The sequence below is a fragment of the Arachis duranensis genome, chromosome 4, assembly GCF_000817695.3.
Source record: "Arachis duranensis cultivar V14167 chromosome 4, aradu.V14167.gnm2.J7QH, whole genome shotgun sequence".
NCBI classification, from domain to species: domain Eukaryota; kingdom Viridiplantae; phylum Streptophyta; class Magnoliopsida; order Fabales; family Fabaceae; genus Arachis; species Arachis duranensis.
The window spans coordinates 7,563,320-7,578,367 of NC_029775.3; the positions used below are offsets into that span (position 1 = coordinate 7,563,320).

A 15,048-nucleotide genomic window follows, 5' to 3' on the forward strand; every position below is an offset into this window, starting at 1 on the left:
GAAGAATCTACACTATCTCGGTTATATCAATGATCCAATTTAAAAGAATGTTTTTGTTAGAAAATAACTTTAACTAATAATTAGATTAGATGATAAAGTAGTAGATGACAAATTTTTACTTTTGCAAATCTATATTAGAATTTAGAAACAAAAATCTAAATACAACTTTTGTTTTATTTGTATGTTGTGTCCTCTTCTAAGCAAACAAATTGGATTGAAACCTTATTCAAGGAAAAGAACACACTTATTCAGGGTCTAGTGGGACTCATGGTAACTCTTGAATTGTTGGTATATGCAATATTAACTTCCACCAACAATAAAGTAATTCGTTAAATATAACAGAAAATTCCTTATCTTTTTCTAAAAATTACAATCTCTTAGCATCACATAAGACACTATACAAAAACCCTAAAATGGCCCAACACTAGTGTATAATTCACTTACCATATATAAACAAGCGTGCAGCATTATGCAAGTATTCAAAGGAATCTTTTTACATTTGAGTTTTTAAATTTACGTATATTTTTTATATTCATACTTGGTTTTCATCTTTCACGAATGTCTGTGTCTTAACGATTGGAATTGTGGTCGTGTGGTCCCTGGCCAGATTCTCTTCTATTAGCAGCCAAATTCTTCTGCACATATAAAATTCCAACTACATGTTTCATCACAAACAGTTATATATATACAATAATTTTCAACTTCATTATTAGATATATATTTATAGTGGTAAGTAACATACATATCTAGTGTAATGTAATGTAATATAAACCGGCAATATGATACAACAAAGATTCTAAAATAGTGGTGCATAACATTATTATTTGGTACGTAAGTAAAGTGCATAGAAGAGATAGTGGCACGTGAACAGCCCAGAGAAGATAGAGAGGAGTATAGGGACCATGGAGTCATGGAGATGAAGTAGTAGTTGCTTTAAATTTTGAGCTTTGACACACTTTAATTTAATTTACTGTTATCTTGGGAATCCGCAAAAGGACAATGGGGAAAAAAATCCTTAAAATTTTTGTCAAGTCTCTTCTGCCAACCTTTTTTCCAAACCAACCATTATTACACAATACACGTACATTATTTACACTCATATATATGGTTTTTTAATTGAATTAGTTGTAAAATTCATTATTTTAAGCAAGGTGAAAATCAAACCGACCGTGGATTCAGGAGAATTAGATATCTAAATGTTTAAAAACTCACTCGAAATCTAATTAAAATTAAATCGAATATAATAAAATAATATATTTATGTATAATATATTTTTTAAATAGTTTTTTTGTATTTTATTATTTTAAATTAATTTACTATTAAATTGATTTTTTACTCGAATTAGATTGATTCAATGATCAATTTTATTTTGATTAATTTAAGGGTTAAATACAATTTTAGTTCTTAAGATATAGGCTAAATTTTTTTTTGTTTTCAATATTTTTTATACAAAATCGTCCCTAAATTTTAAAGTAATTTTAAAATCGTCTTTTGAACCAAATTACCATTCTCTTCGTCTTCTTTTTTTTCATTATAGCATCATCTCTTCTTTATCAAAAGCAAAAACAGAAAAAACAGAACCAGAAACAAACACAGAAAAGGACAACGATGACCGTGGAATAGCGACAATGAGGAGCAGCAGCGACAGTAACTCTGTCTTCTTCACAACGTCGTCTCCACTATGCGTCAGCTCATGAACATGCTTCTCCTCCGCAAACAGTTTTAAATCTCATCCTCTTCTTCCCTTCTATGTTGTTGTTGAATTTGAAATATTAGATTGCAATAAATGATGTTGTTGTTGTTCTTGAATTTGTATATTGTGTTGATGAATATTGTGTATTGTGTATTGTTATTGTTGGTACTCCATTAATAACTTTTTTGTGGTTTTTTTCTATTAATGGCTTTTTTAAATAACTTTTTCTAGGGATAATTTAATTAGTCCTGAATTTTAAAATTTATGTCAAAAAGACGATTTTAAAACTACGTTGAACCTTAAGAACGATTTAATACGCAAAAACAGGTTAGAGACGAAAAAAATTTTTGACCTATATTTTAAGAACCAAAATCATACGTAACCCTTAATTTAATTAAATTGACTGGTTTAATTTAATTATTAGAACCAAGTATTTTATCAGTTTAATATATATTATTTAATAACAGTATAAAATTGGTCAAATAGCAAATAATCATATTTTAAATTTTAGCTTTTTTATTATATAAAACAAAATTCTCTCTTCTATTTTCGTATGTATTACTTATAAAATTGCAACATAATTAATATTTGCGTAATTTTTTTATTAGAGAGATGAAATACCTCATAAAAAAAGTAATACATTACATTTTATATTTATTTAAGGAATTTGCATGTTGAAGAGAGAGAGAGAGGGAGAGGGAGGTCCCCCCTTAGGTATTGGATGAAGGGTTGAGGATGATATAGATGGGGTTATCAACAATTATGAAAGCATTGCATGCATGATGCATGGAGAGATAAGTTATTGACTTATTGGACAATGAAATCACTGAGGTACCTATACACTACACACTAGACACTAGTGCCCTTTAAGAGGTGGGTAACACTAAATTAATATCACTATATATTGTTAAATTATTCAAAATGCATATGGTATATTTAAGTTGTCCTCTTCATGAGGGCAAGGGCAACATAATTCAAGAATAATATACTAGCATTGCTACTAATATAGTAGTAGTACTAGCTACTACAACTTTAATTTATTCTATTGAATGAAGTAACCATTCAATTGAAGATATCACATTTTTGGTAATATAATAACTCTAATTGATATCGTTGGAACTTTTTGTTTACTTCTTTTAAGCAAATTATAGGAGATATTACAAATTATTATTATTATTATTATTATTATTATTATTATTATTATTATTNATAAATTTAATATATACTCTTAGAACAAAGGTTAGATAAACCCTTATTATTTAATAAACAGAATAGTAGCTAGATTAATAGAAATGTGTCATTACTCATAAGTAATCACTCAATTAGTAATAATGAATTAATGCCAAACTGGCAGTATTATTAAAGGGAAAAAAATAAAATATGTTTAATTTGTATTTTTATTTTATTATTTTTATTATTATTGTTTTATAAAATTTTAAAAATAAAAAACTAAACACAATCGACCACAAGTTGCCTCTTCAATTATGAGGCCTCAAATTGCCAGTTACATACAGTTCGTCTTCTATTGTTGACAATAAACAAGAAAGAAAATGAAGATTTTTTATTTTTTATTTATCCAATAAATTCTGTTTAATTAATTGTATGCATGATGAAGTGGTGGATGTTCACGCTGTCACAATCTCGACCAAACAGCTGCACATGCAGGACCACGTAACAGATAATAAGTTGATATCCATGTGACAATGAAAATAAATAAATAAAATAAAATAAAAAAACATTGAAGTTTCCCTTTTGTCTTCTATCACCTTTCCTCATTCCTTTCTGTTTTAGGGGAGTGAAAATAAAGGGACAGTGTAACATTATTATTACATTAGTACAAATTTTTGTAATCTAGAAACTATGGTAATAATATTGACATCAAGATATGAAGCTACTAAATTCGACATGTTCTATTATTACTGAATTCTTGTTTCACTGTCCCTTTCTACCCTCTATTTTGTTTTCTTTCTAGTTTCTTTCTTTGCCTAAACAAGCATTCCAAATCATGAAATGATAGTATCCCATTATGGTTAATTTGATTTAATATTCAAATTCGTTTTTAGATCACATGTTTTTTATTTTTGTCTTTAAATAAAATTTTTAATCAAATTAATCTCTGAATTATTTTTTTTAAATCATGTTTGTTCTCTTACTAATATCTTCATACTGCCGTTAAAAATTTATTGATTTAAAACGTGAAGTGGTAGCACAACTTACCAAACGACGTCGTTTTGCCCTTTAAGAGTGTGTAAGTTGTCAAACTCCACCGTTTTTACACTCTCTACTTTTAAAACGGTGGCGTTTGACAACTTACACACTTTTAAAGGGCAAAACGACGTCATTTGGTAGGTTGTGCTGTTACTTCACGTTCTAGGTCAGCAAATCGTTAACGGCAGCGTGAAAAGGTTAATAGAAGGACGAATGTGATTTAAAAAAAAATCATTCAGAGACAAAAATGAAGAACGCGTGATCTTCTAGAAACGAATGAGTATTAACCCTGGTAAATTTAAAAAGTATTAATTTAACATATTTCTAAAATTATATTATGTTGCATCATTTTAATTAATGATTGATTAATTTAAATCACACGTTAAATAAATAGTCAACTAACTATACAAAACTCAAGGGTGAGATTGATTTGATTACAATAAGCATTTGAAAATGATAAAAAAAAAAATTATGTCATAATAATAATATTATTATTGTCTTGAATGCAAGCTCCCTTTTGAGAAGATTGAGATGAGTTCATTGGCAGTCCATGTCACTAGGGAGAGATTTTTGAGGTGTCTTAGTGAGTCTTTATCCAACGATGGAAGGAATCCTACAAAATAATAATGTGTCAAAAATAAGGACTAATAAATTAATAAAAAATTGAATATATAATATAGAGTCATAGTACAGGAATACATTGATGTAGTGTAACATAGCCATTCAAATTTAAAATAAGAATCTGATCTAGACCCATTTTTTTTCCCAACAAAAAAAAAAAACATTATTGGGATGTGCTCTGTGATATGTCAAATCTTAAGTTTGAGACATGAGTAAGACAATTATATATACTTTCAGGACAAAAGTTAAAGTTTGGCATTGCACCTTTGGAGGAAATAATTAATAATGAGTTTATTAGTTATGCATTGAAATTGGCATCTAACTAATATTCCTTTTGTCTTTAGTACAAATTAAATCACAAATGAAAAATATTTTATATAATTAAATAGATCTTTGTATAAGATATTAATTACCTGAATTTTTAATGAGGCAAAGCAATGAATATGAAGCTAGAACTCTTTCCTCAACATCTTTGTCATGATTCAAGGATTGTATCAAGTGTGGGGTTAAGATTGAGAAAGCCATTGGTGGCAACCTTTTATCTTCAACCAAGTGGAGGTAGCTGCTCATCCATGAAATAGTTATAAGGCTTGCTCTTGCTACACTTGGTGTTCCATTTGCCATGCATTCTCCAAGTGCTGATATCAACTTCTTGTTTCCACATTTTAACAACACACAACCTACTTTTTGTTGCCAACTCTCAATTTCTTCTTCCTCCTTGTTCTATAACAATCATGCAAACACACAACCAATCAATACTTTGAAGGGCTTGAATGGAGAAACAACAATAGAGGAGTGCTAAGGGGCCAGCACTTTTGTTAAATTCTGGCCAGCACTTAACCAGCACTTATGTTCTGTTGCGTATGGTAAGTGTTTCAAGACAGAAAATACAGATACAGGAGACAAGGACGAGATAGAAAAGTTGAGTCTCTTTCATTGTTTCGAGCTTTTGAATAGACAGAAAATTAGACAAAATTTGTCTAGACAAAAATATTTTTTCAAACAAAGCCTAATTATGTCCAGATATATTGATTTTTCAAAGTGAACAGTTATTTAAGAACAGAAACAAGTCCCTGACATGATACATAATTGTAACATTTAACCAAAGATTACCTTGTGAATCGAATCATAAACGAAGATTCCCTTGGCGACGAAGGAATCTTCTAAGCAAATCTCCCTAAAACCTGCTTTATGTAAAAGTGATTTTTCCAATAGTGATTCTCCTGTGTAGGAAAAGTGGCCTCCAAGTAAGTGTAAAGCTCTGGATGATTGATCTTGAACTCTATCGTTGCATGTTTGGCAATTTAAAGCAGATATAAGTGCCTCAATTGCTTCTGCTCTGTATAAGCTACTTTTGAAAGGATCTTCCTGCAACACAACTGCTACTGCATTTGTGAACTCTTCAACATATTCATTGAAGTAAGTTCAATATAGACTAATATGGTTATGAATGGAGTTAAAAAAAAAATTGTAGGAAGAGTTACCATAAGATCAAGCAGCAATATTATCACTGCAACTAAAGGGCATTCTTCAGGTGGAGCTTTCTTGAGGTAAATGTATACAAAGTGCATGATGTTTAATCCACTCCATCCATCTTTAAGCCCTTTCAAGAAGTTCAAAACCTTCATTCTTCTGGTATTGTTTTAAAAGATTATCATCATTTTTCTTAATGTTGAAAACAGATTTGTTTAAAATTCTGCTGATTTTGTAAGCAAGAAATGATAGAAGAACAAGACATACCTATCTAGGCAGAGCAACTCAACTAACACGGAAAAGGCGAAAGCGCTTGAACTTTGTTTGTTTCCAAGAACAATGAGTTCTAGCAAAGATGTCTTGTTTATATTATCAGCTAAGAAGCATCTACAGCTTCCTTCAGCTTGTATACAACAGGAAATTATCAAAGCAGCTTTGTTTCTTTCATGAATCTCTCCATCTTCAATTCTTCTCATAAGCAGTGTCAATCCCCCAAGTGAAAGAACTTGCCTTGCATTCTCCAGATTCTTATCTTCATTGAAACCGGTGAGAAGTTGATCAAGAAAGTAAAATGCTGCAACTTGAGGACTGCATTGCACTGTGAAAAGGGTCTGCAGTTTGTCTCCAAACTCCAACACTCTAAGTACTAATGGCACCCATTCTGATGATAACATTTGTTTTGCCTGCGGCTTTGATAGATAAAGCAGAACCGCGGCTTTCAGAAACAGACTAGTGCTTCTCAGAAGTTTCACAAACAATTCTAGTTGTGGATCAGAGTTCAGTATAATTTGTCGAATCGCGTCGCTCCTTGCTACTAATTCAGCTAAAATTGATATAATCAATTCTAGAATTTCATCTTCAGATGAGGCAAATAGCACCTCTAACATAGCTTCAACTACACTATGTTGTGTTAATGCTTCTACAATGAGCGGATCACCAGGAGACCTCAACCAAGCTGAGGTAACCACACGAATAGCCGATTCGCATTCACTTAGGATATCAGATGAACATATAATTGCAATAGCTCCAACCAAATCACTTGAAAGAGAATTTATTCCTCCCCTTCTGATTGAAGCAATGTTCTTGGATCTGTAGCTGCTGTTTTCCAATCCTTCTGTAGGTATGTTCCTGCAAGAAAAGCACTGGAAATAGTCCAATCTCTGCGACTCGGGCCATAATTGACCATGATTCTTGTCAACTTGGATTGATGATCTTCCCATATATACATCTCTTTCTCTCTGACAACAGCAAGAAAATAGAATCATGTATCAAGACATCAATTCTACAGTATACTCCTTCTGTTTTGCATTATCGTTCACTTTAGAAATTTGATACATTCATAAATCAATCATATCTGGACACAACTGATTATGAATAAACAGATTTCTATAAGTGACAGATATTGTGGAATGAAGGGAGTAAATAAGAAAATTTTCATCTGTGAAATAAAGGAAAGAAACAACTAACCTGAGATGAACTCCTGTATTCATCTCCATAAATTTTATCATTAATCTCTGAGCCCTTATAAATTACAATGGCTCCTTTTTGTTCATCCGGACCAGTAGGTTGCTGCTCCAGTTTGGGGCCAAACACTGCCTTATATCTGTTGAAGAGAACCGAAACATAATATTTGTCATTTTAAAAATTTGAAATATTCATAACTCAATGAATTTGGAAACAAGTAGTATCCAGATACATTTAGTTACGAATATACGAAATTCGGAAGAATAAGTAATTCAAATCACTTACAAGTTTGGATTGATTGAGGAATTTGAAACCAAAGAATCTGAAGATTTTCTTCTTGATGATGATCTGCAACTTGGCATTGATGGCAATGATACAACAGGAAGAGGAGGCTCTGTGGCCCCAACTTTCAGCCATTGCTTATAGTACAAAGCAAAGAGACTAGTTCCAGCATCCATTTTTTCATTGTAGACTTTGCTCAACACCTTCATTTTCCTTTTGTTATCACCATGATCTTCATTTGAAAGAGACTCAATCTCCTTGTTATACCAAATTTTGAGATGGAGAAGATGGGGAAGAAACAAGTGCTCCCAAAGATCAGGAATCAGATATGTTCTAGCCATACTTGGAGAATCACAAAACACTTGAAGTAAATGCTTTGAGGAAACTCTCTCTTTCTTCAACATCTTATAAGCTATTGCCAAGTAAATTTGAGCACAAGCAGAAAGATGAGAATCTTTAGCATTCAAAGAGGAAGCAACTATTATGGTTAATATCTCAATGGAATTCTTCAAGCTTTTGATCAACATAACTTGCCTCATTCTTCCATGATCTTCTACCAATTTATCAACTTTCCCCATGCCCATTTCCAAATTCTCAAAAACCTCATCATTTGAGTCCTCTCTTCTTCTCTCCATCACAGAACTGCATCTTTCCCTGATTTTTCTCCTGAAAAGTTCATCTTTTACATATCTTCCAATGTAGCCACTGAGGATTTTCATCACTGCTCCAATAGCAACTTCATCCATTCTTGAATCTGCTGCCACCAGAGACCTAGAGTTTGATCTCTCAGAAGCTGAACCAGGCCTCTTGAACTGAGATGAAGAAGAGCCACTTCTTACCTATGCAAGTAAGAGTATTAAATATAATAGTAGTATTTGAAGCATTTATGCAAACAATATGCATACACGAATAAAAACGAAGCATTTATGGTATCATATGATATCATATCTTCTTACAGTGGATTTCTCTGACTTGTGCTTTGATGAAGCAACACTTCTAGGATCATGACATATATATGAAGGAAGTGATAGCTTCTTCTTGTATGAGGCTCCATCATCTGAGGGAAGAAGTTCAGCAAATGAAGAAGCCATTGGTGAATGCCAATTATTATTATTATTATGGTTTTTCAATGATGACATTTTCTTTCTTTATATTCTTAGGACTCAGAAGAAAGAAACCAATAAAAAAGATAACACAGAAAGACAGCTAGATTATTAGATAGAAGAATAGATAGAAGAATAGAGGGTAACAGTGATGAAGACAAAGAAAAAGGGTTGGGTTTGGTGAATTGTGAATGGTGAATGCTGCATGGTGATTCTATTTTTCAAACCATAACTTATTTTATTTTTTTAATTTTTAATTTTTGAGGTACTCTAATGTAAAATGCCAAAACAACTTTTTGGACCAACATCTTCAGCCAGTGAAATTGCTGCCACATCTTATATAAAAACACTCACTTGCATTCATATTTTAATCTGCATACAAAAATGTACTTTTATTTTGTCACTAAAAATAGATAATTATTATAATTTAATTTTAATGGGCTATCAATGTAAAATAATTTTACATGTATGTTAAATCACATAACATCAAATTAAAAAATATATTTTTATATTAATCACATATTATTTAAAAGAACATATATAATTAAATGATTTTACCAAATATTTTACATCAAATTAAAATCTATCTACTTTCCATTATTATATGTGGTATATAGGTCCTAGTGTACGTAGAACCCACGCTTTATTCAACAATAAGTCAATAAATAGTTACTTTCTGTATTCTCTTTCCAAAAACTTTTTTATAATTGGAATACAGTAATTATTCTTTCTATTGGTCCTGGTCGTAGGGATTCTGATACTGAACTCAAATTTTAAAATTTTTTCATATAAAATATAATACTGAATTTATTATAATTTTAAGAAATTTGAAATTAACTTAATTTAAAGATGAATAATTTAGTTTATGAATAGAGAAAATAGTAAAATGATAAATTAATAATTTAATAATAAATTTCAAATATTACTAGTCCATGCATAAAAGTGTATTTTACTATTTAAAAAGGTGTACTTTGATTGTCTATTTGTCATTTTATAATGAAGAAACAGAGCTTTTTATAGAACAGAACGTACAATTGATTATTGAACAGTTCTTTATATGATTTGGTGTGAAAAATGCTTGTTTCATATGCTTGTCGACATGCAAACCATATTGATATCACTCTTCAATTAATGGAGTTTTCATATAAAATTTGATTCAACTTTACTTTCTGCGCGTATCTCTTGTGATCATGAAAGCTTTTCATTACTAAAAAAAAACCTCACTTTTTTTCCGGTCAGTCTTATATAACATAAAAAAACACACGAATCACGATGAAAAGCTTATAATAACTACAAAAATTGTCTGCCAACATGGGATTATTTATCTCCAGCTAAAATCATCATATATATATATATAAAATTTTTATTTAAAAAGTGACTTTATAAGTAAACATGGGCATTTGGTCTAGTGGTATGATTCTCGCTTAGGGTGCGAGAGGTCCCGAGTTCAATTCTCGGAATGCCCCTTCTATTTAAATTTAATGCATGATATTTATACGAGTTTAATTTTTGCTATGATATTAACATGAGTTCAATTTTGTAAAGCAAAAATAACTGCAAGAATGATCATTTGAAAAATTCAATATGATTAGATGTAAAAATGTTTTATTTAGAAAACCATGCATATTTTCTGCAGATATCATATAATATTTTCACTAATGTAAGTAGCACATACAAGTTAAAATCTAGATTCACATACTATTTAGCATGAAAAAAAGAAAAGGAAAAAAGTGAATATTACTTATTGCATAATTCATCTATTTTCTTGCAAAATCACATTTTACGAGTAAAATAACCATACAATTAATAGACTGCACCTAATTAATGATAGATCCTATATACTTCATCTGTAACAAAATTTATACTGTAAATTTGTCACAAATTGGAAGAAGGGAAAGGAAATTATTTTTGTCAAAAACACCACTTTGTAAAGGATCAACTTTCCTTCCTGCTATTACAATTTTACATATGACTTGGTTGGGGAGCATGCATCAACCTCTAAAATTTGCACTATATATTATAATATGTGAAGTCAGAAACCAAAAAAGAAAATGAAGAAGCTATGCTATATTTCACAGTTCACACTTTTCTAGCCTTGTTGTAATGTACAGAATCTCTGAGGGATGATGAGGATGAAGAGGACGAAATTCCGGAGCGGCTAAACTCGGCCTTGTCCTTGGTGAAAGCCTTGTGGACATCGTCTTTGAGCTCCATGAAGCGCGTTCTCTTGATTCGCTGCTCTTCTTGGGTTCCCTTCTCGAGGTAGAACAAGTCGGGGAGGTCATCCTCCATGAACTTATCCAGTACTTCCGAGCAATGCGGAAAGTAGCGCCTTCCCATCTCGACTGCCACCACAAAAAGGTAAAAGATCTTCGACATTAGACTTGTTATTGGAACACATCAACGGTTACATCAAATCAAAAAATTATCTTAAGATAGTTCCTACCTGTTTTCATAAGGGCTTCCATCCTAGAAAGAAGTCTTTTGTTTTGCACGATCGGTGTCTCGTTGAGATCTACTTCCCTTAGGTTGCCATTTGAACCTTTCGAAGCAGAAAGACCAGCAAACTCGGAAGTTGTCTCTGCATGAGCGATGTCCATGGCTAGTTTTGCTTCTGAAGGGAAGAACAATCTTGCAAATGCCACTGCACAAAGCAGCAATACTTAATATGATGGTTTGAGCATAAAATAACCCATGAAAACATAACAAAATCAGTTAAAACATGATTCAAAGTATTTAAAAACAATATATCGAATCTCCTATGAGAATTCAATAAGCAGCATCAAGATGGAAGAACATCAATGGATACCTCTGTTCTCCAGGTATAGTAGCTTCATGTGTAGATCGTCGGCCATTGTATGGGAAGAAGTTGTAGCATCCCCAGCCAATGGATTCCTTCTCATTTCTCTTTCAAGAACATCGATGCATATTCTATCTTTGTTTGTCTCCTTCCCCTGTTCTGTTTTCGCATGATAATCCTTTGGCCTTGTCAACCTCCTGCAAATACTAACAGCACTCTGGCCATCCGAAGTCAAATCCGATGCACAAGCTCCTTTTGAGAGAAGTGATACTATAATAGAAGGTTCTTTACGCATGGCGGCTATATGAAGCACCGAGTACCCCCGAGAATTCCGAAGATTTACATCAGCCAGACCCAAACTAAGTACCTCAGAAACAACCTTGGGATCACAGTATGCTGTAGCATAATGGAGAGCATTGGCTTTATCTAATGTAATGTCTGACTCGTTTAAAAGAAGTTTAACAAGCTCAACATCATCCGAGTCCAATGCTTTATGTATTCTAGTGATCCGTTTTAGACACAAAGGATCAACTACAGGAACATCTACAGAAGCATCGGTTTCCATATCTTGCTGTTGGTTTTGGCGGAGCAACTTAACCTTTTCCACGAGCTCATAGGGAAGCTCCTTCTCGATTGAGATCTGGTCAATGTCTGAGCGTACCACCCTGTCGACACACTGAGTGACAAGCTGATTCAATTTACAATGGAAAGCAACCATGAGGATTGGGATGACATCTTCCACAAGAGCCTTCCCTACAAAGTTAAGAAGACGTCGCTGCCATAATCCAAAGTATTAATTAGCTCCTCGATCCGTTAGCATGATAAGACACAAATCGTTATTAGTTTAGATGCTTTACAAGTATTTTCCCATGCATTACCAAAACATGTGATGTCCAGTTATTCAGTACCCTGGAAAAGCTAAGGATGACAATACTCGGGGCCTATGCATAAGATGCCGGTACAAGGCATGCGCCTAAACAAAGTGATATATTTGGTAAGTCAATTATAAAGTTAATTTTATATTCCCTCAGAAAGAAAAAAATCTGAAAGTTAGGCCTAACTAAAGATAGGTTAATCGTATTGGATCAAGATCCTCTAAAGTGAGGAAGTTGATAAAGTGGTAAAGAGATAATCACTCTTAAATTAAGATAGTGGGGCACACATTTCATGGAAGTTACAAATCAATGGTGATTAATCCTTCACTTTACCAACTTCCTCACTTTAGATAGTCCAAATTCAATCGTATTAGCTGTGAGGAAATTAAATAAATCTCAATAATCAATTCATGTGTTCTGAGAAATCCAATGAATCTTAATTCTTATTGAGAACTATGGTTATAGCCTGGCCGATAACACGACTCTAGAAGATAAAATCTACTACTAATTCTTTTTATAAACCTCTTAACTCTAGTTCTCTAAATGAATCCACAAACAAGTAGAGTAGAGAAGTTGGTAAATATCCATTACAATAGCTCAACTTTGTCAAAGTCTATTGCAAATCTTTTACATAGCCGATCTCAAATTCGGATATAAGGGAATGGTTGTGTTATGTACTTGAAAACAAAAGTTGAATCTTATAGAATGGATTAATTAAATGGGAAATCACTTAGTTAACTGAAATGTATAGTCCATAACGTTTGATGTTTTCTTATATCAATATCATCATAGATAGAATATTTACCTGGAAAAGTGATACCAGCTCCGGTATTTGAAAAATGGAAGATGCATACATCAACTCCACAGCAAAGTTAATTGCAGGTCTACAAGCAGCATGTGCACACACATTGTCAACACATGTTGACACCTCCATTGGAGAAGGCTTGAGTTTACCGGTATACACATAACCAAGGAAAATTTGAAAAGCTTCGTATCCAACATTGCCGTAAGGCAATAAATCACTCATGGAGTACTTCAATTTCCCTTCTTTATCTGAAGATCCTTTTTCACTCTTGAACAATTCATGGAAGAACTTACTTCTAGAGGCCAGAATGCATCGATGAACACCGACCGGAATTTCTTCCACAATGATCTCGGCATCACTATAGTCACAAGCAGGATCAATCAAAAGCTGCTCCAAACTGGAGCTAAGCTTACTCAAACTGATAACATCAAGATTATGTCCAGGATCAGCACCGAAGGAGGGACATATGTTGTGGCTAACAGAGCCATTCGATAAGTGCGAAGACGATGTAAAGCTCAAAGACGAAGAGGGTTCAGCTGAATTAGCCATTCTTAAACCCGAGAACCTAATTGTCCCTAGCAGGCTAGAACATCTCTTATGATTGCAGAAACCAAAAACTCAAATTTCTCTCTGAGATAGATTCCCCAAAACTTCTCTAACTACTAATTAGACGGATATTGGTGTGATAAATAAGGTCTTGAATTTCCAGCAGAGACCTAATGAAAACAAAAAGCAACCTATAAATAGAAACCATATATGCTAATCTGAACAAGTGTTAGCTGCAAAATCTTATGTCACAAAAAAACATGACATCCAAACCACTCACAACAAAACTGTATGAAAAGGAAGTACGCACTTCAACTCAAATCACTCTTTTTGAAGGTAAGTTGACAATAGTCAACCCTCAACTGAGAACAGGAGTACACCCCCAACCAATTTTCCTTCAAAGATAATAGAAACCCCCTTTTTGTATTTCCAGCGCAACCAAAATAGCATAAATCAAACAAACAACCAAAAAAAAAAAAAAAAAAAAAAAAAAGAAAAAAAAGAGAAGAGGTGCTCTGTCAGATGAATGCATAATATACTGGCTAAAGTAAGAAATAAGAATTAATTAAGACCAAATTCTGAGAAACTGGCACCAGATCCATCCAAATCAGAGAAAGGTTCAAACTTTGACAAGCCCAGAAAAACCAATCAGAGACAAAAGGGAATCAGCGCGCAAAAGACGGAACAAAATAAACAAAGAAGGTACTAGTTGAAGTCAAAGCATGAGAATCGAGTGAGGGAAAAGAGAAGAGAGAATGAAAGTGGGAAGAAAAGCAATAGTATTGGGTTCACATCACATCAATGGAGGAAAGAAAGGGAAGAAGAGCATCCTGGAAGGTTCGTTTATCGTTGTCAGAGGAGAAGAGAGGAGAGAGAGAAGAGGAGGGTGAAGTTGTTTGGATGACGAAAGAGGTGACGTCAGCGTCCCCAGCTGGGGTTGGATTGCGTCATCGCTATTGAAAGAAAGAAAGAGTGGTTTGCGTAAATTGATAAAGAGAAGAACGTAAGTACGTACTACGTAACACCAAGGTTCTGAAAACCGGGAACCGGCGATGTATACGGTTCGGTCCGATGCTAATAACCGCTCATTTGTAAACCGCTATAAAAGCCCTGAACTGGTTGAAAACCGGCCGGTTGAACCGAACCGGTAACCGGCCGGTTCTTGTTAAACGGTGCCG

The 15,048-nt window shown here is 33.0% G+C and overlaps 2 protein-coding genes and 1 non-coding gene across 4 annotated transcripts; 1 reads left to right on the forward strand and 2 right to left on the reverse strand.

Annotated features, from left to right (window-relative positions):
* Positions 1–4,243: 4,243 nt before the first annotated feature.
* On the reverse strand, positions 4,244–8,998 carry LOC107483110 (putative E3 ubiquitin-protein ligase LIN). Of its 2 annotated transcripts, XM_016103721.3 has the most exons (8): positions 8,698–8,988; positions 7,745–8,580; positions 7,463–7,598; positions 6,263–7,233; positions 6,007–6,154; positions 5,636–5,890; positions 4,936–5,245; positions 4,244–4,514 (listed from the first exon to the last, which is right to left on the reverse strand). In XM_016103721.3, the coding sequence occupies exons 1-8, from the start codon at positions 8,878–8,880 to the stop codon at positions 4,393–4,395; spliced, it is 2,961 nt and encodes a 986-aa protein (XP_015959207.1). In that variant the 5' UTR covers positions 8,881–8,988; the 3' UTR covers positions 4,244–4,392. The 2 variants fall into 2 exon arrangements, with proteins under 2 accessions (XP_015959207.1, XP_052116019.1); XM_052260059.1 differs by lacking the exons at positions 4,244–4,514; positions 4,936–5,245 and having other exon boundaries at positions 5,890–5,922; positions 8,698–8,998.
* Positions 8,999–10,238: 1,240 nt separating this feature from the next.
* On the forward strand, positions 10,239–10,310 carry TRNAP-AGG (transfer RNA proline (anticodon AGG)). The gene has a single exon. It is a non-coding gene; the product is annotated as a tRNA-Pro (tRNA).
* Positions 10,311–10,665: 355 nt separating this feature from the next.
* On the reverse strand, positions 10,666–14,351 carry LOC107483111 (BTB/POZ domain and ankyrin repeat-containing protein NPR1). The gene is made up of 4 exons (XM_016103722.3): positions 13,325–14,351; positions 11,654–12,419; positions 11,291–11,488; positions 10,666–11,189 (listed from the first exon to the last, which is right to left on the reverse strand). The coding sequence occupies exons 1-4, from the start codon at positions 13,871–13,873 to the stop codon at positions 10,924–10,926; spliced, it is 1,779 nt and encodes a 592-aa protein (XP_015959208.1). The 5' UTR covers positions 13,874–14,351; the 3' UTR covers positions 10,666–10,923.
* Positions 14,352–15,048: the final 697 nt, after the last annotated feature.

Bases quoted from the DNA above. Each gene is read 5' to 3' on its own strand.
- LOC107483111 (XM_016103722.3), bottom strand. From the start codon at position 13,873: ATGGCTAATTCAGCTGAACCCTCTTCGTCTTTGAGCTTTACATCGTCT. The intron at 12,420-13,324 runs GTAAATATTCTA...GGATTATGGCAG, and splicing joins AGCTGGTATCACTTTTCCAG to CGACGTCTTCTTAACTTTGT. The intron at 11,489-11,653 runs GTATCCATTGAT...TGCTTTGTGCAG, and splicing joins ACTATACCTGGAGAACAGAG to TGGCATTTGCAAGATTGTTC.
- LOC107483110 (XM_016103721.3), bottom strand. From the start codon at position 8,880: ATGTCATCATTGAAAAACCATAATAATAATAATAATTGGCATTCACCA. The intron at 7,599-7,744 runs GTAAGTGATTTG...TCTCTTCAACAG, and splicing joins TCCTCAATCAATCCAAACTT to ATATAAGGCAGTGTTTGGCC. The intron at 5,246-5,635 runs GTAATCTTTGGT...TGATTGTTATAG, and splicing joins TTTATGATTCGATTCACAAG to AACAAGGAGGAAGAAGAAAT.